The sequence below is a fragment of the Oncorhynchus keta genome, chromosome 4, assembly GCF_023373465.1.
Source record: "Oncorhynchus keta strain PuntledgeMale-10-30-2019 chromosome 4, Oket_V2, whole genome shotgun sequence".
In the NCBI taxonomy this organism is placed as follows: Eukaryota; Metazoa; Chordata; class Actinopteri; order Salmoniformes; family Salmonidae; genus Oncorhynchus; species Oncorhynchus keta.
In genome coordinates, this window is record NC_068424.1 from 16,246,676 (window position 1) to 16,272,338 (window position 25,663).

Below are 25,663 nucleotides of genomic sequence, written 5' to 3' on the forward strand. Positions count from 1 at the left end.
GTCCCTATACTACTGTCATGTGTGTCCCTATACTACTGTGTGTCCATATACTACTGTCAATGTGTGTCCCTATACTACTGTCATGTGTGTCCCTATACTACTGTCAATGTGTGTCCCTATACTACTGTCAATGTGTGTCCCTATACTACTGTCAATGTGTGTCCCTATACCACTGTCAATGTGTGTCCCTATACTACTGTCAATGTGTGTACATATACTACTGTCAATGTGTGTCCCTATACTACTGTCAATGTGTGTCCCTATACTACTGTCAATGTGTGTCCCTATACTACTGTCAATGTGTGTCCATATACTACTGTCTGTCCTATACTACTGTCAATGTGTGTCCCTATACTACTGTCAATGTGTGTACATATACTACTGTCAATGTGTGTCCCTATACTACTGTCAATGTGTGTCCCTATACTACTGTCAATGTGTGTCCATATACTACTGTCAATGTGTGTACATATACTACTGTCAATGTGTGTCCTATACTACTGTCCTATACTACTGTCAATGTGTGTACATATACTACTGTCAATGTGTGTCCCTACTGTACTATACTACTGTCAATGTGTGTCCCTATACTACTGTCAATGTGTGTCCCTATACTACTGTCAATGTGTGTCCCTATACTACTGTCAATGTGTGTACATATACTACTGTCAATGTGTGTCCCTATACTACTGTCAATGTGTGTCCCGATACCACTGTCATGTGTGTCCCTATACTGTCAATGTGTGTCCCTATACTACTGTCAATGTGTGTCCCTATACTACTGTCAATGTGTGTCCCTATACTACTGTCAATGTGTGTCCCTATACTACTGTCAATGTGTGTCCATATACCACTGTCAATGTGTGTCCCTATACCACTGTCAATGTGTGTCCCTATACTACTGTCAATGTGTGTCCCTATACTACTGTCAATGTGTGTCCCTATACTACTGTCAATGTGTGTCCCTATACTACTGTCAATGTGTGTATACTACTGTCAATGTGTGTACATATACTACTGTCAATGTGTCCCTATACTACTGTCTGTCCCATACTACTGTCAATGTGTGTCCCTATACCACTGTCAATGTGTGTCCCTATACCACTGTCAATGTACATATGTACTGTCCTATACCACTGTCAATGTGTGTCCCTATACTACTGTCAATGTGTGTCCATATACTACTGTCAATGTGTGTCCCTATACTACTGTCAATGTGTGTCCCTATACTACTGTCAATGTGTGTCCCTATACTACTGTCAATGTGTGTCCCTATACTACTGTCAATGTGTGTCCCTATACTACTGTCAATGTGTGTCCATATACTACTGTCAATGTGTGTCCCTATACCACTGTCAATGTGTGTCCCTATACTACTGTCAATGTGTGTCCATATACTACTGTCAATGTGTGTCCCTATACTACTGTCAATGTGTGTCCCTACTGTACTACTGTCAATGTGTATCCCTATACTACTGTCAATGTGTGTCCCTATACTACTGTCAATGTGTGTCCCTATACTACTGTCAATGTGTGTACTACTGTCAATGTATAATGTCAATGTGTGTCCCTATACCACTGTCAATGTGTGTCCCTATACTACTGTCAATGTGTGTCCATATACTACTGTCAATGTGTGTCCATATACTACTGTCAATGTGTCCCTATACTACTGTGTGTACATATACTACTGTCAATGTGTGTCCCTATACTACTGTCAATGTGTGTCCCTATACTACTGTCAATGTGTGTACATATACTACTGTCAATGTGTGTCCCTATACTACTGTCAATGTGTCCCTATACTACTGTCCCTATACTACTGTCAATGTGTGTCCATATACTACTGTCAATGTGTGTCCCTATACCACTGTCAATGTCAATGTGTGTCCCTATACTACTGTCAATGTGTGTCCCTATACTACTGTCAATGTGTGTCCCTATACTACTGTCAATGTGTGTCCCTATACTGTCTGTCAATGTGTGTCAATGTGTGTCCATATACCACTGTCAATGTGTGTCCCTATACTACTGTCAATGTGTGTCCCTATACTACTGTCAATGTGTGTCCCTATACTACTGTCAATGTGTGTCCCTATACTACTGTCAATGTGTGTCCCTATACTACTGTCAATGTGTGTCCCTATACTACTGTCTGTCAATGTGTGTCCCTATACCACTGTCAATGTGTGTCCCTATACCACTGTCAATGTGTGTCCCTATACTACTGTCAATGTGTGTCCCTATACTACTGTCAATGTCAATGTGTGTCCCTATACTACTGTCAACTGTCAATGTGTGTCCCTATACTACTGTCCTATACTACTGTCAATGTGTGTCCCTATACTACTGTCAATGTGTGTCCCTATACCACTGTCAATGTGTGTCCCTATACTACTGTCAATGTGTGTCCCTACTGTATGTGTGTCCCTATACTGTCAATGTGTGTCCCTATACTACTGTCAATGTGTGTCTGTCCTATACTACTGTCAATGTGTGTCCCTATACTACTGTCAATGTGTGTCCCTATACTACTGTCAATGTGTGTCCCTATACCACTGTCAATGTGTGTCCCTATACCACTGTCAATGTGTGTCCCTATACTACTGTCAATGTGTGTCTGTCCTATACTACTGTCAATGTGTGTCCCTATACTACTGTCAATGTGTGTACTGTCATATACTACTGTCAATGTGTGTCCCTATACCACTGTCAATGTGTGTCCCTATACTACTGTCAATGTGTGTACATATACTACTGTCAATGTGTGTCCCTATACTACTGTCAATGTGTGTCCCTATACTACTGTCAATGTGTGTACATATACTACTGTCAATGTGTGTACATATACTACTGTCAATGTGTGTCCCTATACTACTGTCAATGTGTGTATACATATACTACTGTCAATGTGTGTACATATACTACTGTCAATGTGTGTCCCTATACTACTGTCAATGTGTGTCCCTATACTACTGTCAATGTGTGTCCATATACTACTGTCAATGTGTGTACATATACCACTGTCAATGTGTGTCCCCTATACCACTGTCAATGTGTGTCCCTATACTACTGTCAATGTGTGTGTACTGTCAATATACTACTGTCAATGTGTGTCCCTATACTACTGTCAATGTGTGTCCCTATACTACTGTCAATGTGTGTCCCTATACTACTGTCAATGTGTGTCCCTATACTACTGTCAATGTGTGTACCCTGTATACCACTGTCAATGTGTGTCCCTATACCACTGTCAATGTGTGTACCACTGTCAATGTGTGTCCCTATACCACTGTCAATGTGTGTCCCTATACTACTGTCAATGTGTGTACATATACTACTGTCAATGTGTGTCCCTATACTACTGTCAATGTGTGTCCTGTCAATGTGTGTCCAATATACTACTGTCAATGTGTGTCCCTATACTACTGTCAATGTGTGTCCCTATACCACTGTCAATGTGTGTATACCTGTCAATGTGTGTACTACTGTCAATGTGTGTCCCTATACTACTGTCAATGTGTGTCCCTATACCACTGTCAATGTGTGTCCCTATACTACTGTCAATGTGTGTACATATACCACTGTCAATGTGTGTCCCTATACTACTGTCAATGTGTATCCCTATACTACTGTCAATGTGTATCCCTATACTACTGTCAATGTGTGTACATATACTACTGTCAATGTGTGTCCCTATACCACTGTCAATGTGTGTCCCTATATACTACCACTGTCAATGTGTGTCCCTATATATACTACTGTCAATGTGTGTCCATATACTACTGTCAATATACTACTGTCAATGTGTGTACTGTCAATATACTACTGTCAATGTGTGTCCCTATACCACTGTCAATGTGTGTCCCTATACTACTGTCAATGTGTGTACATATACCACTGTCAATGTGTGTCCCTATACTACTGTCAATGTGTGTCCTATACTACTGTCAATGTGTGTCCCTATACTACTGTCAATGTGTGTCCCTATACTACTGTCAATGTGTGTCCCTATACCACTGTCAATGTGTGTCCCTATACCACTGTCAATGTGTGTCCCTATACTACTGTCAATGTGTGTCCCTATACTACTGTCAATGTGTGTCCCTATACTACTGTCAATGTGTGTCCCTATACTACTGTCAATGTGTGTCCCTATACTACTGTCAATGTGTGTCCCTATACTACTGTCAACTGTCAACTGTGTGTCCCTATACCACTGTCAATGTGTGTCCATATACCACTGTCAATGTGTGTCCCTATACTACTGTCAATGTGTGTCCCTATACTACTGTCAATGTGTGTACATATACTACTGTCAATGTGTGTCCCTATACCACTGTCAATGTGTGTACATATACTACTGTCAATGTGTGTACATATACTACTGTCAATGTGTGTCCCTATACTACTGTCAATGTGTGTCCCTATACTACTGTCAATGTGTGTCCCTATACTACTGTCAATGTGTGTCCCTATACCACTGTCAATGTGTGTCCCTATACCACTGTCAATGTGTGTCCCTATACCACTGTCAATGTGTGTCCCTATACTACTGTCAATGTGTCCCTATACTACTGTACATATACTACTGTCAATGTGTGTCCCTATACTACTGTCAATGTGTGTCCCTATACTACTGTCAATGTGTGTCCCCTATACTACTGTCAATGTGTGTCCCTATACCACTGTCAATGTGTGTCCCTATACTACTGTCAATGTGTGTACTACATATACTACTGTCAATGTGTGTCCCTATACCACTGTCAATGTGTGTCCCTATACTACTGTCAATGTGTGTACATATACCACTGTCAATGTGTGTCCCGATACTACTGTCAATGTGTATCCCTATACTACTGTCAATGTGTGTCCCTATACTACTGTCAATGTGTGTACATATACTACTGTCAATGTGTGTCCCTATACCATTGTCAATGTGTGTCCCTATACTACTGTCAATGTGTGTCCATATACTACTGTCAATGTGTGTACATATACTACTGTCAATGTGTGTACATATACTACTGTCAATGTGTGTCCCTATACCACTGTCAATGTGTGTCCCTATACTACTGTCAATGTGTGTCCCTATACTACTGTCATACCACTGTCAATGTGTCCCTATACTACTGTCAATGTGTGTCCCTATACTACTGTCAATGTGTGTCCCTATACTACTGTCAATGTGTGTCCCTATACCACTGTCAATGTGTGTCCCTATACCACTGTCAATGTGTGTCCCTATACTACTGTCAATGTGTGTACATATACTACTGTCAATGTGTGTCCCTATACCACTGTCAATGTGTGTCCCTATACTACTGTCAATGTGTGTACATATACCACTGTCAATGTGTGTCCCGATACTACTGTCAATGTGTGTACATATACCACTGTCAATGTGTGTCCCGATACTACTGTCAATGTGTGTCCCTATACCACTGTCAATGTGTATCCCTATACTACTGTCAATGTGTGTACATATACTACTGTCAATGTGTGTCCCTATACCACTGTCAATGTGTGTACATATACTACTGTCAATGTGTGTCCCTATACCACTGTCAATGTGTGTCCCTATACTACTGTCAATGTGTGTCCCTATACTACTGTCAATGTGTGTACATATACTACTGTCAATGTGTGTCCCTATACTACTGTCAATGTGTGTCCCTATACTACTGTCAATGTGTGTACATATACTACTGTCAATGTGTGTACATATACTACTGTCAATGTGTATCCCTATACTACTGTCAATGTGTATCCCTATACTACTGTCAATGTGTGTACATATACTACTGTCAATGTGTGTACATATACTACTGTCAATGTGTGTCCCTATACCACTGTCAATGTGTGTACATATACTACTGTCAATGTGTGTACATATACTACTGTCAATGTGTGTCCCTATACTACTGTCAATGTGTGTCCATATACTACTGTCAATGTGTGTCCCTATACTACTGTCAATGTGTGTCCCTATACCACTGTCAATGTGTGTACATATACTACTGTCAATGTGTGTCCCTATACCACTGTCAATGTGTGTCCCTATACCACTGTCAATGTGTGTCCCTATACTACTGTCAATGTGTGTCCATATACTACTGTCAATGTGTGTACATATACTACTGTCAATGTGTGTACATATACTACTGTCAATGTGTGTCCATATACTACTGTCAATGTGTGTACATATACTACTGTCAATGTGTGTACATATACCACTGTCAATGTGTGTCCCTATACTACTGTCAATGTGTGTACATATACCACTGTCAATGTGTGTCCCTATACTACTGTCAATGTGTGTCCCTATACTACTGTCAATGTGTGTACATATACTACTGTCAATGTGTGTCCCTATACCACTGTCAATGTGTGTCCCGATACCACTGTCAATGTGTGTCCCTATACTACTGTCAATGTGTGTCCCTATACTACTGTCAATGTGTGTACATATACTACTGTCAATGTGTGTACATATACTACTGTCAATGTGTGTACATATACCACTGTCAATGTGTGTCCCTATACTACTGTCAATGTGTGTCCCTATACTACTGTCAATGTGTGTACATATACTACTGTCAATGTGTGTCCCTATACTACTGTCAATGTGTGTCCCTATACTACTGTCAATGTGTGTCCCTATACTACTGTCAATGTGTGTACATATACTACTGTCAATGTGTGTACATATACTACTGTCAATGTGTGTACATATACTACTGTCAATGTGTGTCCCTATACTACTGTCAATGTGTGTCCCTATACTACTGTCAATGTGTGTCCCTATACTACTGTCAATGTGTGTCCCTATACTACTGTCAATGTGTGTCCCTATACTACTGTCAATGTGTGTCCCTATACTACTGTCAATGTGTGTCCCTATACTACTGTCAATGTGTGTCCCTATACCACTGTCAATGTGTGTCCCTATACTACTGTCAATGTGTGTCCCTATACTACTGTCAATGTGTGTCCCTACTCAGGGGCTACTCCGTCCTCTGGCTGGCTGGGTTCTGCATGGTGTTCTCCATCTGTCTTGCTAGGTTCTAAAATGTCTTCATCTTCTGTTTGGGTGGGTTCTGCATGGTGTTCTCTATCCTTTGTCTAGGTGAATTCTCCATGCTGTTCTCTGCTATCTTCTGTTTAAATTGGCTCTCCACACCCTCCATATACAAAACATTCTCACAGCTGGCCCTGGCCTTGGCAGTGTTTGTGTGTGGCACTCCTGCCTCCATGGAGTCTATGTGTGTGTTGGTCAGTGTGACCATGCCGGGGCCTGTGGAGGCGTTAATAATAGCAGGTTCCTCCTCCTGTGAGTGTTTTGGACTGAGTGGCCCCCGACTCCGCACGCCGCTACCTCTCGCCATGGGGCCTGTCGACACGTTGTCTTGGATGACATTGTTCTTATTCTCCTGTTCCTGAACTTCCATTTGGCTGGTCCGTCTGGCACACAAGTGTGTTGAGCCAGTAGGTCAGATACATGTTGAGCCAGTAGGTCAGATACATGTTGAGCCAGGCCATTAGCATGTGACTCATCCTGGTTCTTGCATCCGAGCCCCTCTGGGCTTGATACCTGAAGCAGCCTGGTCCTATCACTCAGCAGGCCTGGGCTCAGCACCTTACTGTAGCAGCACTCATCTTCACTACAAGCCTCTACAACAGCCAAGCACCTCACCAACACTCAGACCCAGATCCTCTCACTAGCTCATCTCACACAGAAAGAGGAAAGACTGTAACTATCAATCACTTTCCCCTGCTCTTCTCATGCTTTTCTCCTCCCCTGCCCAGAACAGCACATGTAAAAGGAGCTCACATGTCCCTGCCACTCAAGAGAGCCCCCCAGTGTGTGGTTATAGTTGGAATAGGCACATGGCCAGACGAGCACCAATGCAAGAGCTCCTTCTCTCTCCCTCTGTCCCTTTTAGGTTCTCTCGTTCACGTTTACTCTTGCCTATTCGGCTCTACTCACTTTCTCGCTCTCTCTCCCCCTGCAAGGCCACTACAGAAGGCATGCCTAGACTGTGACTCTATGGCTAAATACCCACTGAAGCTCTGAGCAGCAGGAGGGATAAAATAGTTCTGGGTGTATATGGTATGTATGCTAGTGTGTGTGTACTAATGAACAATCTGAACAACACATCAAGTCACAAACAACTGCACAATCCTTGTGACAATCTGCAACGTAGGTCTTGTATCTAATGATTAGAGCTAGGAGGTTTTTACTGGTCAGGTCACATAGCTGAGAAACATGTTATCTACTATGCCAGACCCAAAAAGCTGTGTGTGTGAGTAAAGAGCTTCAGTGACAGTACTGTACCAGGTGTTGACGCTCCAGACCGAGGTGGTGTGACCACGTCTCCCGCGTTAGCAGCACCGGAGGCTCAGCTGGGACGGCCGACTCCTGGTCTGACGTCATGTGACGTCTGAACTGCTCTCAGGGATGTGTGCTGCTGCTCACCAGGGAAGCTGGTTGGGGGATATATCTAAACTCAGCAAAAAAAGAAACATCCATTTTTCAGGACCGTGTCTTTCAAAGATAATTCGTAAAAATCCAAATAACTTCACAGATCTTCATTGTAAAGGGTTTAAACACGGTCTCCCATGCTAGTTACCCATGCTTATTACCATAAGCAATAAATGAACATGCACCTGTGGAACGCTGGTTAAGACACTAACAGCTTACAGACGGCAATTAAGGTCACAGTTATGAAAACTTATGACACTAAAGAGGCCTTTCTACAGACTCTGAAAAACACCAAAAGAAAGATGCCCAGGGTCCCTGTTCATCTGCGTGAACGTGCCTTAGGCATGCTGCAAGGAATGAGAACTGCAGACGTGGCCAGGGCAATAAATTGCCATGTCCGTACTGTGAGACGCCTAAGAGAGCGCTACAGGGAGACAGGATGGACAGCTGATAGTCCTTGCATTGGCAGACCACGTGTAACAACACCTGCACAGGATCCGTACATCCGAACATCACACCTGCGGGACAGGTACAGGATGGCAACAACAACTTCCCGAGTTACACCAGGAACGCTCAATCCCTCCATCAGCGCTCAGACTGTCCGCAATAGGCTGAGAGAGGCTGGACTGATGAGAGAGGCTGGACTGAGGGCTTATAGGCCTGTTGTAAGGTAGGTCCTCACCAGACATCACAAGCAACAACGTCGCCTATGGGCACAAAACACACCGTCGCTGGACCAGACAGGACTGGTAAAAAGTGCTCTTCACTGCCTAGTCGCGGTTTTGTCTCACCAGGGGTAATGGTCGGATTCGCGTTTATCATCAAAGGAATGAGCGTTACACCGAGGCCTGTACTCTGGAGCGGGATCGATTTGGAGGTGTAGGGTTCGTCATGGTCCGGGGCGGTGTGTCACAGCATCATTGGTCTGAGCTTGTTGTCATTGCAGGCCATCTCAACGCTGGGCGTTACAGGGAAGACATCCTCCTCCCTCATGTGGTACCCTTCCTGCAGGCTCATCCTGACATGACCCTCCAGCATGACAATGCCACCATCCACACTGCTCGTTCTGTGCATAATTTCCTGCAAGGAATGTCAGTGTTCTGCCATGGCCAGCAAAGAGCCCGGATCTCAATCCCATTGAGCACATCTGGGACCTGTTGGATTGGAGGGTGAGGGCTAGGGCCATTCCCCCAAGAAATGTCTGGGAACTTGCAGGTGCCTTGGTGAAAGAGTGGGGTAACATCTCACAGCCAGGACTGGCGAATCTGGTGAAGTCCATGAGGAGGAGATGCACTGCAGTACTTAATGCAGCTGGTGGCCACACCAGATACTGACTGTTACTTTTGATTTGGACCCCCCTTTGTTCAGGGACACATTCTTCCATTTCTGTTAGTCACATGTCTGTGGAACGTGTTCAGTTTATATATCAGTTGTTGAATCTTGTTAGGTTCACACAAATATTTACACATGTTAAGTTTGCTGAAAATAAACACAGTTGACAGTAAGAGGACGTTTCTTTTTTTGCTGAGTTTATATATGTGTATATACAGTGCCTTTGGGAAAGTATTCAGACCCCATTTTGTTACGTTATAGCCTTATTCTAAAATGGATTAAATAAAATAAAAATCCTCAGAAATGTACACAACACCCAATATTGACAGAGTGAAAAAAGTTTTTTTAATTACATTTTTGAAAATGTATTAAATAAAAAACAGAAATTCCTTCTTTACATGAGTATTCAGACCCTTTGCTATGAGACTAGGAATTGAGCTCTGTTGCATCCTGTTTCCATTGATCATCCTTGAGATGTTTCCACAACTTGATTGGAGTCCACCTGTGTTAAATTAAATTGATTGGACATGATTTGAAAAGGCACCAAGCCATAAGGTCGAAGTAATTGTCCATAGAGTTCTGAGACAGGATTGTGTCAAAGCACAGATCTGGGGAAGGGTACCAAAACATTTCTGCAGCATTGAAGGTCCCTAAGAAGGTTCACTTTCCAAAGGTACAACAACCCTAAGCACACAGGCAAGACAATTCAGGAGTGGCTTCGGGACAAGTCTCTGAATGTCCTTAAGTGGCCCAGCCAGAGTCCGGACTTCCGATCGAACATCTCTGGACAGACCTGAAAATAGCTGTGCAGCGACGCTCCCGATCCAACCTGACAGAGCTTGAGAGGATCTGCAGAGAAGAATGGGAGGAACTTCCCAATACAGGTGTGTCAAGCTTGTAATGTCATACCCAACAAGACTCGAGGCTGTAATCCCTGCCAAAGGTACTGAGTACTGAGTAAACAGTCTGAATACTTATGTAAATGTTTTAGCAAAAAATTATAAAACCTGTTTTTTGCTTTGTCATTATGGGGTATTTGTGTGTCATGACGTTGGCCTGTGGGTGAGGTTTATGACCTCCCCCCCACCCGGGGGACTTCAACGTGGGGACTTCCGGTCCCCGCGTTGAAAGGACAAAGATCACCTACAGAACTAAGCCAGCTTCTGCGTGAGTTCTGGTTGAAAGACAAGAACCTAACGAAATTAGCATCGAATCTCAATGTGAAGGTGACGACCTACACGCCGAAGGATGAATTTCGACTATACCAGCAGAATATAGCATGAGCTTAAAAGTATGGCAACTTGGTATGAACTTTGAACTCTTATTCACTAAAGAAGTGATACCTGCTAGCCGTCGCATTAGCACAGCAACTGTAGACGTGGGCTAGGAGAGGACGGACAGAGTAACTGTTTTACCACACGACGACGGTACTACCAAGTATCCATTCTACCACCAGAGATCCAATGCTGGCAAACCGGCCTTCCATCGACGACCAATCTACCGAAGCGCAGCTCAGAGTAAATATTTATCACATTCTCCTTTTTCAAATGGGCGGTCATTTAGAATGCATAAGATACTGTATTTACGATAGCATAGCTTCTCCCTTTGTTACTCAGTCTTCCCGCTCTTTCACTCAAACCCCCGTTTTCGCTATATCGGCTACGTTCACCAGGTCCGTCAATGTATGATTCATTCTGTGTATATGTAATTCTGTGTGATTAGTTAGGTATTTAGTAAATAAATCATTAAACCAAATGTTGTATTGCTAATTCAACTTGTTAGCCAGGGTTTGTGAAGATAACCAAGAATTTACCACTTTCAGATGAGACTAAACAAGGCGATGATTAAATATTGATGTAAATGATTACATCAATAAACCAGAGTTTATTCGGAAGATAGCAGCTCTATAAACATTATTTCGTGGTGCCCCGACTTTCTAGTTAATAATTTACCTGATTAGCTTAATCAGGGAATATTAATTACAGAGAAATTATTTTATAGAATAGCATGTCATATAACTTAATCCGGCATAGCCAAAGACACGACATGTGTGTAGAATCAATACAGTACCAGTCAAAAGTAAGGACACACCTACTCATTCAAGGGTCTTTCTTATGTGGTAACTCCTTCAAGACTGTTGGAAAATAATTGCAGGTGAAGCTGGTTGAGAGAATGCCAAGAGTGTGCAAAGCTGTCATCAAAGTATTGAAGTATAGAAATATTTTGATTTGTTTAACACTTTTTGGTTACTACATGATTCCACGTGTTATTTCATAGTTTTGATGTACTCACTATTATTCTACAATGTAGAAAATAGTAAAAATAAAGAAACCCTGGACTGAGTAGGTGTGTCCAAACTTTCGCCTGGTACTGTGTGTGGGGGGAGCATAAATATAAACACAACATGTAAAGTGTTGGTCCAATGAGCTGAAATAAAAATCACAGAAATGTTCCATATGCACAAAAAGCTTATTTCACTCAAATGTTGTGCACAAATTTGTCTACATCCCTGCTAGTGAACATGTTTTCTTTGCCAAGATAATCCATCCACCTGACAGGTTTGGCATATCAAGAAGCTGATTAAACAGCATGATCATTACACAGGTGCACCCTGTGCTGGGAACAATAACAGGTAATGTTTGTCACAATGCCACAGATGTCCCAAGTTGAGGGAAAGTGCAATTGGCATGCTAACTGCAAGAATGCCCACCAGAGCTGTTGCCAGATAATTTAATGTTCATTTCTCTACCATAAGCCGCCTCCAACATCATTTTAGAGAATTTGGCAGTACGTTCAACTAGCCTCACAACAGAAGACCACGTGTAACCAAGCCAGTCCAGGACCTCCACATCCAGCTTCTTCACCTGCGGGATCGTCTGAGGGAGTGCTGAGGAGTATTTATTTCTGTAATAAAGCTCTTTTGTGAGGAAAAACTCATTCTGATTGGCTGGGCCTGGCTCCCCAGTGGGTGGGCCTATGCCCCATCAGGCCCACCCATGGCCGTGCTTTATTTCAATTGACTGATTTCCTTATATTAATTGTAACTCAGTAAAGTATTTGAATCTTTTAAAATCTATTTTTGTTCAGTATGAATAGAGAGGAGAATGTGCTTAACCTGTGCAGGCCACAGACACAATCTACTAATTCAGGCACTGGACATCTGACTGCAAATTACCAGACACTGACAGCTGACTATGAACTCTATACAGGGAAATGAGAAACGTACAGTTAGTTGCCTGCCTATGAAGCTTGTTGCACCACATTTTCAGACAGATTTTGAAAGATCAGTCAGTGACACAGTTGGCTTTGTGTGAGCATTCATGTCAATTTGGACTAAGGGCTCTAGTCAATCTGTAAAGCTGACGCGTTACAGATTCCGCGATAGAAATGGTTAAGTAATTTACGATTGAACCGAAATATGCGTTTAACGTGAATGTAGTTTCCGCTAAAGCAGCAACATTGCATTGTTTCAATCACGCTGTAAAGCGGATTTCCGTGATGCGAATGGAATAGAGCGTTTGTTTGACTAATAACGTTACATATAATTTGGGCGAGGGAATTTTTGTGACTAGCCTACATAAAATGACTAGCTAGCTAAAGTTAACTTTGCAAAACAGAGGTCGATAACATGCCAGCATTAGCTAATGGTGAGCTGCCACCTGCCAGCACATGACTCATTCACCTGGGGCGTATTCATTACGCCGAATATGTTGCAAAAGTTTCGAAAACGGAAACCACCGGGACGAAACGTGGAGTGACATATAGCGGCTGTATTTATGCAATGGAAAATTCATTTTCCGTTTTGCGACGGTTTGGACAAATAATTACACCCCTGATTGGCCCTGTAGCGAAAACAGCTGACGTTAGCTAACTAGCGGTAACTACTTACTGTCCACATTGACATTAACCTAGCTAGTTAGTCACCGTATGTTAGTATCCAGTGGCCGTTGCTTAATCTGGCAAAATTAGCTAGATAGGTGCGCATCCAACTAGCCATATATAATGTAGCTAATTACAGTAACAAAATAAACCATCAGGGACAAGTTTCTTTGATCGGTTCACAACATATGGTGAGAATAACAATGATGTATCAGCTAACGTTAACAGTCATTGACCAAATAACTTATTGAAACAGTTTGCTTTGCGAACTAAGGTTACATAGGCAAAGCAACTCACCTGGCCAATATTGGCTAATATTATCCTTTGCATACGATGTTAGCTAGTTTAGCCGTGTGTGTTGCTTCTCAGACCGCACGTCAAGTCTACCTCCTCCAAAATGACATGTAAACAAAACTTTTCAGTAACCATGGGCACCAACAGCCTACCGAGAGCAACGAAAATAATCTATATTATTTTTAAAGGTTAAGTTTGTGTTCACGAAAAATCTGAGGGATTTGAAAAATGTTTGTTTAAATTAGCAAACATTTATATTCGAAAAAAATCTCTGAACTTCTTTGCATTATTTTCAGGTGTAGCCAGCAGATCCGACTCGCTTGTGACCATTAGCACTCGTTCATTCTTCTCCATGTAACAATTGTGATGATGGGCCAATTCGGAGTACAATGTATTTCTGCTCCCTGGATTGGGGTACATTTTCCCGAGCCATATCTCGCGCCGGATCCGTGGTGTTTTAATCTACACAGGAAGACTGCCCGACCAGCTGTAAACCATATGGTCGGATCTGCTGCCTGTGGCAGGTCACAGGTGCTGTCTGGAATGTTGGCTGATAGAGAGGTTTGAATAATGAATAAAAATGACAGATTTCAATAATGTTTATTTCTGAACATACAGTACATGACTGACATAATAAGATACCATTCATTCACCACAAAAGTAAATGAAAAAACATAAATCACTCAACAGTTATAGTGATAAAGTATAGGAAGGTTTTCCCCTAATATTCCTTGGTTATAGTAAGCAGTGAACATCTATTGTTTCAACCTAGGCAAGGGATTGTACACATTAAAGTGCCATCTAGACTATTTTAAAGTAGGGTCCCAGTGGTAAACATTTTCACAGAGTAGGAGTCCATAGGGCCCCTCAGGTGGAGTCCATACTCAGAAGGGTCCCTCAGGTGGAGTCCATACTCAGAAGGGTCCTTCAGGTGGAGTCCATACTCAGAATGGCCCCTCAGGAGGAGTCCATAGGGCCCCTCAGGAGGAGTCCATACTCAGAAGGGTCCCTCAGGTGGAGTCCATACTCAGAATGGCCCCTCAGGAGGAGGCCATACTCAGAAGGGTCCCTCAGGTGGAGTCCATACTCAGAATGGCTCCTCAGGTGGAGTCCATACTCAGAATGGCTCCTCAGGTGGAGTCCATACTCAGAATGGCTCCTCAGGTGGAGTCCATACTCAGAATGGCCCCTCAGGAGGAGTCCATACTCAGAAGGGCCCCTCAGGAGGAGGCCATACTCAGAAGGGTCCCTCAGGAGGAGGCCATACTCAGAAGGGTCCCTCAGGTGGAGTCCATACTCTGTAGAGTCCCAGCAGTATAGGGTCCCTCAGGTGCAGTCCATACTCTGTAGAGTCCCAGCAGTATAGGGTCCCTCGAGAGGAGTTATAGTCAGTAGGGCCCCTCATAGGAGTTATAGTCAGTAGGGTCCCAGCAGTGTGATCAGTAGGGTCCTTCTGGAGGAGTTATAGTCAGCAGGGTCCCAGCAGTATGATCAGTAGGGTCCCAGCAGTATGATCAGTAGGGTCCCTCGGGAGGAGTTATAGTCAGAGGGTCCCAGCAGTATGATCAGTAGGGTCCCTCGGGAGGAGTTATAGTCAGTAGGGTCCCTGCAGTATGATCAGTAGGGTCCCAGCAGTATGATCAGTAGGGTCCCTCAGGAGGAGTTATAGTCAGTAGGGTCCCTGCAGTATGATCAGTAGGGTCCCAGCAGTATGATCAGTAGGACCCCTCAGGAGGAGTTATAGTCAGTAGGGTCTCTCAGTAGGAGTTATAGTCAGTAGGGTCCCAGCACTATGATCAGTAGGGTCCCTCAGGAGGAGTTATAGTAAGTAGGGTCCCAGCAGTATGATCAGTAGGGTCCCAGCACTATGATCAGTAGGGTCCCTCAGGAGGAGTTATAGTCAGTAGGGTCCCAGTAGTATGCTCAGTAGGGCCCCTCAGGAGGAGTTCATATTCCAGTAGATGGTATTGAATAGCAGGTAGGACATAGTGAAGGCCATGCGAGGGGTCCTCAGGGTTCTGGGGTGGAGTTCCGTGGGAGTTTGACAGATGGGGGAACAGGGTCCACTTGATGTCATTGCCGTGGAAACAGCCGTCGAAGGCCATGGCCTGGCTGGCGTTATAAGAGGTTGGGAGCTGAATGGGGGGACAGACACGCACATATAAAATACATCTCGATACACTGTGTGGATCATATAGAACATACTAGGAAATAAACTTGTGGTGATTTCATGGAGTCATAATTTCTCATATCTGAACACTAGAGAGCAGTGTGGTGTAGAGAGAATACCTGGAATATCCTGGAAATTAATGACCTCTGACCTTTCCTCTATTCAGTCGTCTCATCTCCTCTAGCATAGAACAGTAGTTGACAGCAGCGTATTCTATCACTGACAGGAACACAAACAGGAAGCTGGTCCAAAGGTAGATGTCCACCACCTTCACGTTAGGACACCTGAATCACACACACATGCAGTGTACACACGCACACACAAACAAACACGCATGCAGGCACGCACGCACACACACACACACAATTACACTTACTTGTGGCATGGAGGAGGACACCCCAGTAATGATGGTGGACATGGTCAGTACTGTAGTGATAACTGAAGGAAGAGGACATGTGTGTGGAGGGAGGGGGACAGCAGGTGTGTTAGGACTCACTTCTGTCATCATGAAGTGCTTTGAGAGAATAGTCAAGGATCACATCACCTCTACCTTACCTGACACCCTAGACCAGGGGTGTCAAACATACGGCCCGCGGGGCCCCCAAGGAGGTTCGATCAGGCCCGCAGGATAATTTGAAAGTGGAAAAAATGCATAAAAGACATGGAATTAATATTTTTTTTTTAAGACAAGCCGCATCACTGAGACAGACTGAAAACAGCAGACGGTATCAATGCGCCATCTGCTGCTTGTTACGACGTTGTTAAGATTGTTAATGTCTCTACCTCTCCACTACACCCTCATTAGCCAAAATGTCGTTATCCAAACGGAGAAAAGTAGATAAGGAGTGTAGAATTTTCAAAGAAAAATGGACCACGTCCTATTTATTTACAGAGATGCACGGAAAACCTTTGTGCTTGGTGTGTTTGCAACAAGGTATTGAAGGAATATAATATTCGACGCCACTACGAGACTCATCACAGCGAAAAATATGACGGCTTGCAAGGACAACTGAGAAGAGATAAGATTAACGAATTGCTGGCGGGTCTGAGGAAACAGCAGTCAACTTTCATCCAGAGCCGAGAAGTCAGTGAAGCAGCGGTAAAAGCCAGCTACCTAATTGCTAGCGAAATAGCATTAGCATCGAAGCCGTATTCCGACGGTGACTTTGTTAAACGATGCATGATGAAGGCGGCTGAACTTGTATGTCCCGAGAAGCGACAAGCTTTTGCCAATATTAGCATGACGAGGAATACTATAGCAGAGAGGATTTCGGAACTATCGGCAGATTTAGACAGTCAATTGAAACAGAGAGTCAAGTCATTTATTGCATTTTCCGTGGCAATTGACGAGAGCACTGACATCACAGACGTGGCCCAACTGGCCATATTTATTAGAGGAGTTGATGAGACATTGACTGTTACTGAAGAGTTTCTTGAGTTGGTGCCAATGATGGACACCATAGGACATTTTCGGCTCTGTCCTTGCTGCATTGGACAGAGTTGGAGTGGACTGGTCCCGCGCTGTCAGCCTGGCTACAGACGGCGCGCCATCCATGGTCGGAAAGAAAGCAGGTGTCGCGACAAAGTTCAAAGACAAAGTACAAGCCCTTAATGGAGGAGATCGTTTCTGGACATTTCACTGTATTTTGCACCAGGAGGCATTGTGTTGCAAGTGCTGAAAATGGACCACGTCATGGAGGTGGTTGTTCGCACTGTAAATTTCATCCGGTCCAGAGGTCTGAACCATCAGTTTGACAAACTTCTCAGCGACAGCAACATTACCCACAGCCTGCCATACCACACTGAAGTGAGATGGTTAAGCCGAGGCGCTGTGCTGAGGCATTTCTTTGATCTACGAGAGGAAATCGGACAGTTCATGGAGAAAAAGGAAAACCGGTGTTGGAATTACAATCTCAGGAATGGCTACGGGACCTTGCATTCTTGGTTGATATTACTGAACACTTGAACAATCTGAACAAAATGTTGCAAGGCCGCAAAAAAGTTGTCACACAGTTTTCTGACAACATACATGCATTTAAGTTGAAGCTGACTTTGTGGGAGATGCAACTGGCAAATGGCAACCCTGCTCATTTCCCCTGTCTGAGAGATGTGTGTGTGACCAGACCTGATGCGGACATGAAACGGTACAAAGACAAAATTGCAGGACTACTGCGGGAGTTTGAGAAACGTTTTCAGGTATTTGGTGAACTTGAGACAGAATTTTCAGTTTTTCGCTCACCTTTCACAGTTAAAGCTTCTGATCTGCCGGTCGAAATTCAGCTAGAGATAATTGATTTGCAGTGTGATGCAGATTTGAAGGGCAAATTTGCCTCTGTAGGTCTGGACAGATTTTATCAGTATCTACTACCAGGGTACCCCAAATTAACAGCCCTGGCTGCTAAAATTTTGTGCATGTTTGGGACAACCTACCTTTGTGAACAAATTTTCTCAGTGATGAATATCAATAAAACAAAAATGCGTTCAAGGCTCACAAACAAGCACTTAAATGACATTCTGAAAGTGACAGCTAGTCAGGACATGACACCTGGTGTTGATGCACTTGTACAGGCCAAAAGATGCCAAGTTTCAGGTACAAATACAAGTCCAGACTAGACTAACACCTTTAAAATGCTGCCTTAGATACTGTTTGCATTGAAAGAATACAGCTCTGTGAAGATGAATCCTTACTGTGGTGATTTAAAAAATGTGCACTTTAATGTTAGTCAGCAGCTTCAAAACAAAAGTTGTGTGATGGAATTCTACTGTTCATACAACTCCATAAATTTTCAGTATGTATTGTATGTGTATGTATGTTTCATGTATGAAGTTTAATTTACAGGACAGGCGAACACTTTCTTCATTACACATTTAAAATCACTCTCCTTAGTTTGTAAGGTGTACGCAGGGATTACATTTAGATTTTATATGCGTATGTGTAAGTGGTTTAAAAATTCCTTTCTTTAAAAGTCTCATTTAATCTTAAAGTGCATTACTATATTTTTCAGTACCAATTAAAGTTTTGTGCCTTTGTACAATCAGTGGGATCAGTTGCAATGCATATTTGTGAATGATAAAAGTAAATTGCACATTTGTCTAAGGAAATATGAGGTGTTTCATGAAATGTTTTGTAAAAGGATAGTTCATTAAATTTCAATATTTTCCTAATGTTCTTGTGCTTCTTTACACCAAAACAAAGGAAAGACATGATATTTTGGTTATTTATAGCAGAGTATGGTATAATTTTAATGGTCTGGCCCACTTGACATCTCCCTAGGCCGTATGTGGCCCACGATGCGAAATGAGTTTGACACCCCTGCCCTAGACCCACTTCAATTTGCTTACCACCCCGATAGATCCAAAGAAGATGCATTCGCCATCGCACTGCCCTATCCATTCTGGACAAGAGGAATACCTATGTAAGAATGCTGTTCATGAACTATAGCTTAGCATTCAAAACCATAGTACCCTCAAAGGTCATCATTAAGCTCAAGGCCCTGGGTCTGAACCCCGCCCTGTGCAACCGGGTCCTGGACTTCCTGACGGGCCGCTCCCAGTTGGTGAAGGTAGGAAACAACTCCTTCACCTCGCTAATCCTCAACTCTGGGGCTCCACAAGGATGCGTACTCAGCCCCCTCTTGTACTCCCTGTTCACCCATGACTGCGTGGCCACGCACACCTCCAACTCTATCATCAAGTTTGCAGATGACACAACATTAGTAGACCTGATTACCAACAATGACGAGACATTGTACAGGGAGGAGGTGAGGGCCCTGGGAGTGTGGTGCCAGGAAAATAACCTCTCACCCAACGTCAACAAAACAAAGGAGCTGATTGTGGACTTCAGGAAACAGCAGAGGTAGCACCTCCCTATCCACATCTACGGGACCACAGTGAGAATGTGGAAAGCTTTGAGTTCCTCGGCGTACACATCACTGACAAACTGAAATTGTCCACCCACACAGACAGTGTGGTGAAGAAGGCGCAACAGCACCTCTTCAACATCAGGAGGCTGAAGAAATTTGTCTTGGCACCTAAAACCCTCACAAACTTTTACAGATGCACAACTGAGAGCATCCTGTCAGGCTGTATCACTGTCTGGTATGGCAACTGCACCGCCCACAACTGCAGGGCTCTCCAGAAGGTGGTGCGGTCTGCCTAACGCATCACCGGGGGCAAATTACCTGCCCTCCAGGACACCTACACCACCCGATGTCCCAGGAAGGACAAAAAGATAATCGAGGACAAAAACCACCCTAGCCACTGCCTGTTCACCCCGCTATCATCCAGAAGGCGAGGTCAGTACAGATGCATCAAAGCTGGGGCCGAGAGACTGAAAAACAGCTTTTATCTCAAGGCCTCAAATAGCCATCACTTGCACATTAGAGGCTGCTGCCCTATATACATAGACCTGAAATCACTGGCCGCTTTAATAATGGTACACTAGTCACTTTAATAATGTTTACATATACATTACTCATCTCATATGAATATACTGCATTATATCCTATTCTACTGTATCTTAGTCTATGTCGCTCTGACATTGCTCCATTCCTTTACTTTAGATTTGTGTGTATTGTTCTGAAATGGTTAGATATTATTTGTTAGATATTACTGCACTGTTGAAGCGAGAAACACAAGACCTCTGAGATGCATCTGCTAAACACGTGTATGTGTCAAATTAAATTGGATTTGATTTGTCTGGAGATCTCTAAAGGGCGAGGTCTGTGTGGGGGACAGCAGGCGTGTTAAGGTTGGATAGCTCTAATTTTGTATTTATTTATTTAACCTTTATTTAACTAGGCAAATCAGTTAAGAACAATTTCTTATTTACAATGACGGCCTACACTGGCCAAACCCGGACGACTCTGGGCCAATTGTGCGCCGCCGTATGTGACTCCCAATCACAGCCAGTTGTGATACAGTCTGGAATCGAACTAGGTTGTCTGTAGTGACGCCTCAAGCACTGAGATGCAGACCGCTGCGCCAACTCGGCAGCTCCTAAAGGGGGAGGTGTGTGTGTATAAACTACTATGTACTGTATTTAGTATGTAGAAGTATAATCACCTGAATTGGTCTGTGTGTGTGTTTAAACTATTATGTACTGTATTTAGTATGTAGAAGTATAATCACGTGAATTGGTCTGTGTGTGTGTGTGTGTGTGTTTAGCTCTAGCCAGGTGTGTTCTGGGGTGTGTGTGTGTTAACCCAGGGAGACACGTGCAGGCACAGCCCTCCTGTTGATTCAGAGGGAGCAGCAGCACCATCGGCAGGCTGGGGAAATAGGTCTGCAGCATGAAGAAGAAGAAGTGTCTCCTCAGGATGAAGTTTATTAACAAGCTGTTACACCAACCTGGAGAGAGACAGAAAGGAAAGGTGACGGAGAGAGACAGAAAGGAAAGGTGATGGAGAGAAACAGAAAGGAAAGGTGATGAGAGAGACAGAAAGGAAAGGTGACGGAGAGAGACAGAAAGGAAAGGTGACGGAGAGAGACAGAAAGGAAAGGTGACGGAGAGAGACAGAAAGGAAAGGTGACGGAGAGAGACAGAAAGGAAAGGTGACGGAGAGAGACAGAAAGGAAAGGTGACGGAGAGAGACAGAAAGGAAAGGTGACGGAGAGAAACAGAAAGGAAAGGTGATGAGAGAGACAGAAAGGAAAGGTGACGGAGAGAGACAGAAAGGAAAGGTGACGGAGAGAGACAGAAAGGAAAGGTGACGGAGAGAGACAGAAAGGAAAGGTGACGGAGAGAGACAGAAAGGAAAGGTGACGGAGAGAGACAGAAAGGAAAGGTGATGGAGAGAGACAGAAAGGAAAGGTGATGGAGAGAAACAGAAAGGAAAGGTGATGGAGAGAAACAGAAAGGAAAGGTGATGGAGAGAAACAGAAAGGAAAGGTGATGGAGAGAGACAGAAAGGAAAGGTGATGAGAGAGACAGAAAGGAAAGGTGATGAGAGAGACAAAGGAAAGGTGATGGAGAGAGACAGAAAGGAAAGGTGATGGAGAGAGACAGAAAGGAAAGGTGATGAGAGAGACAGAAAGGAAAGGTGATGAGAAAGACAGAGGAAAGGTGATGGAGAGAGACAGAAAGGAAAGGTGATGGAGAGAGACGGAAAGGAAAGGTGATGGAGAGAGACAGAAAGGAAAGGTGATGGAGAGAGACAGAAAGGAAAGGTGATGGAGAGAGACAGAAAGGAAAGGTGATGGAGAGAGACAGAAAGGAAAGGTGATGAGAGAGACAGAAAGGAAAGGTGATGGAGAGAGACAGAAAGGAAAGGTGATGAGAGAGACAGAAAGGAAAGGTGATGAGAGAGACGGAAAGGAAAGGTGATGGAGAGAGACAGAAAGGAAAGGTGATGGAGAGAGACAGAAAGGAAAGGTGATGGAGAGAGACAGAAAGGAAAGGTGATGAGAAAGACAGAAAGGAAAGGTGATGGAGAAAGACAGAGGAAAGGTGATGGAGAGAGACAGAAAGGAAAGGTGATGGAGAGAGACAGAAAGGGAGGTGATGGAGAGAGACAGAAAGGAAAGGAGATGGAGAGAGACAGAAAGGAAAGGTGATGAGAGAAACAGAAAGGAAAGGTGATGAGAAAGACAGAAAGGAAAGGTGATGAGAAAGACAGAGGAAAGGTGATGGAGAGAGACGGAAAGGAAAGGTGATGGAGAGAGACGGAAAGGGAAGGTGATGGAAAGAGACAGAAAGGAAGGAGATGGAGAGAGACAGAAAGGAAAGGTGATGGAGAGAGACAGAAAGGAAAGGTGATGGAGAGAGACAGAAAGGAAAGGTGATGGAGAGAGACAGAAAGGAAAGGTGATGGAGAGAGACAGAAAGGAAAGGTGATGGAGAGAGACAGAAAGGAAAGGTGATGAGAGAGACAGAAAGGAAAGGTGATGGAGAGAGACAGAAAGGAAAGGTGATGGAGAGAGACAGAAAGGAAAGGTGATGAGAGAGACAGAAAGGAAAGGTGATGGAGAGAGACAGAAAGGAAAGGTGATGAGAGAGACAGAAAGGAAAGGTGATGAGAGAGACAGAAAGGAAAGGTGATGAGAGAGACAGAAAGGAAAGGTGATGAGAGAGACAGAAAGGAAAGGTGATGAGAGAGACAGAAAGGAAAGGTGATGAGAGAGACAGAAAGGAAAGGTGATGAGAGAGACAGAAAGGAAAGGTGATGAGAGAGACAGAAAGGAAAGGTGATGAGAAAGACAGAAAGGAAAGGTGATGAGAGAGACAGAAAGGAAAGGTGATGAGAGAGACAGAAAGGAAAGGTGATGAGAGAGACAGAAAGGAAAGGTGATGAGAGAGACAGAAAGGAAAGGTGATGGAGAGAGACAGAAAGGAAAGGTGATGGAGAGAGACAGAAAGGAAAGGTGATGGAGAGAGACAGAAAGGAAAGGTGATGGAGAGAGACAGAAAGGAAAGGTGATGGAGAAAGACAGAGGAAATGTGATGAGAGAGAGACAGAAAGGAAAGGTGATGGAGAAAGACAGAGGAAAGGTGATGAGAGAGACAGAAAGGAAAGGTGATGGAGAGAGACAGAAAGTGAGAGGATAATGGGGGGAGAGAGTGGGAGAGAGAGAAAAGTTGAGGGTTTTCTTAAAGAAGCAGTACGTTAGCCTAATAGTTACAAGAGACGAGACACACAAAGAACGCAAAACAGACACATATAAATACTCAGACAGACCCGTGCTGCTGTAGAAGGCAAGGCCACTGGAAGGGTGGCACTTCTTGATGAACAACTGAGAGAGAACAATCTCATCTGTCCTCAGAGACTCGTTGCCATTCTTCCAAAACAACATCAGATCATTGTCATTATACGCTTCTCGAAAGGGGGAGAGAGAAAGTGTGGTGTGTATTTGTGTAACCAATCAATCAGCAATCAGATGTTTAGTGTGGGTGAATGTTTATTTATGTAAATATGTGTGTGCATGTCTGTGTTAGTGCACGCACATGATGTGTGTGTGTGTGTGTGTGTGTGTGTGTGTGTGTGTGTGTGTGTGTGTGTGTGTGTGTGTGTGTGTCTCACAGCTCTCTAGTTGTAGTAAACAGTTCTGAAGTCTATGGAGTAGAGAGCAGTCACTGTGATCCTATAACAACATAATAATCATATAAAAAGAGATAAGATATAGTATACCTACATACAGCATAGTGATATACACACAGACACTGATGCTCTACCTGACACTGTAGAGTATGCTTCCGTCAGGATAGACCCTGATCATGATGTTCTCCATGGTGGTGTCCTGGATGAAGGACCTCTTCGAGTGGGCAAAGAACACATCAGGAACCCACGTCTTCTTCACCAGACACCCACCAAATGTCCTGCTAACTTTGCTTGGAGACAGAAAAGCCAGGCACTCATCCTTCCTGGAGTGACACAGGTACAGGGTCACGGTGATGCCCTCGGCAGAACACAGAAGATTGTTTAGATACACATGTGGATTGATTATACACACACACGTGTATAGATTATACACCCATGTTGACCTCTGAGATGATGTCGATACTCTCCACCTGGACAGCAATGCCCACAGGGATGGCTGCACCTGAGAACACACACACACACACACACACACACACACACACACACACACACACACATATATATAGCTCGTCAGGACCGGAGGAGCTCCTCACCACAACCCAAACCACCAAACCAGAGCAACAAACACAAACACCCACAAATTCCTGCTGCACCCACACACATGACATCACACTGAGGTCATTAATCAGGGCTTTTCTGTGTTTGTCTCCAACCCTGGTCCTGGAGAGCTGCAATGTGTACAGGGTTCTTTAGCTGTCCCCATAGGAGAATCAAATCAAATTGTATTTGTCACATGCACTGTGTAGACCTTACCGTGAAATGTTTACTTACAAGCCCTTAAACAACAATGCAGTTTTAAAAAATGGAGTTAATCAAATATAGGGTTGGTGACCACTGCTCTACTCTGAATATGGATCAGGGTTGGTGATCACTGCTCTACTCTGTATATAGATCAGGATCAAAGTTGGTGACCACTGCTCTACTCTGTATATGGATCAAGATCAGGGTTGGTGTTCACTAGTCTACTCTGTATATGGATCAGGGTTGGTGTTCACTAGTCTACTCTGTATATGGATCAGGGTTGGTGTTCACTAGTCTACTCTGTATATGGATCAAGATCAGGGTTGGTGTTCACTAGTCTACTCTGTATATGGATCAGGGTTGGTGTTCACTAGTCTACTCTGTATATGGATCAGGGTTGGTGTTCACTAGTCTACTCTGTATATGGATCAGGGTTGGTGTTCACTAGTCTACTCTGTATATGGATCAAGATCAGGGTTGGTGTTCACTAGTCTACTCTGTATATGGATCAGGGTTGGTGTTCACTAGTCTACTCTGTATATGGATCAGGGTTGGTGTTCACTAGTCTACTCTGTATATGGATCAGGGTTGGTGTTCACTAGTCTACTCTGTATATGGATCAAGATCAGGGTTGGTGTTCACTAGTCTACTCTGTATATGGATCAA

The 25,663-nt window shown here is 43.7% G+C and overlaps 1 protein-coding gene and 1 long non-coding RNA gene across 5 annotated transcripts in view; one reads left to right on the top strand and one right to left on the bottom strand.

The window, feature by feature from the left end:
- The window catches only part of LOC118378146 (la-related protein 4B-like), a 29,984-nt gene extending 15,573 nt beyond the window's left edge, over positions 1-14,411 (bottom strand). Inside the window, exons 1-2 of one of the 4 annotated variants that reach the window (XR_008100640.1) lie at positions 13,994-14,410; positions 8,339-8,504 (exon numbers count right to left, since the gene is read on the bottom strand). Coding sequence is in view for 2 of the 4 variants with exons in the window: in XM_052501908.1 (XP_052357868.1) it covers positions 8,339-8,437 (99 nt within the window). In the remaining 2 variants the exon portion in view is untranslated. Of the gene's footprint in view, positions 1-8,338; positions 8,505-13,993 lie in introns of all 4 variants that reach the window. The other 3 variants (XR_008100645.1, XM_052501908.1, XM_052501909.1) reach the window with 3 other exon arrangements.
- Positions 14,412-17,635: 3,224 nt separating this feature from the next.
- Positions 17,636-24,174, top strand: LOC127918731 (uncharacterized). Its single transcript, XR_008100671.1, has 6 exons — positions 17,636-21,765; positions 21,817-21,868; positions 21,973-22,076; positions 22,406-22,481; positions 23,018-23,320; positions 23,371-24,174. It is a non-coding gene; the product is annotated as an uncharacterized LOC127918731 (long non-coding RNA).
- Positions 24,175-25,663: the final 1,489 nt, after the last annotated feature.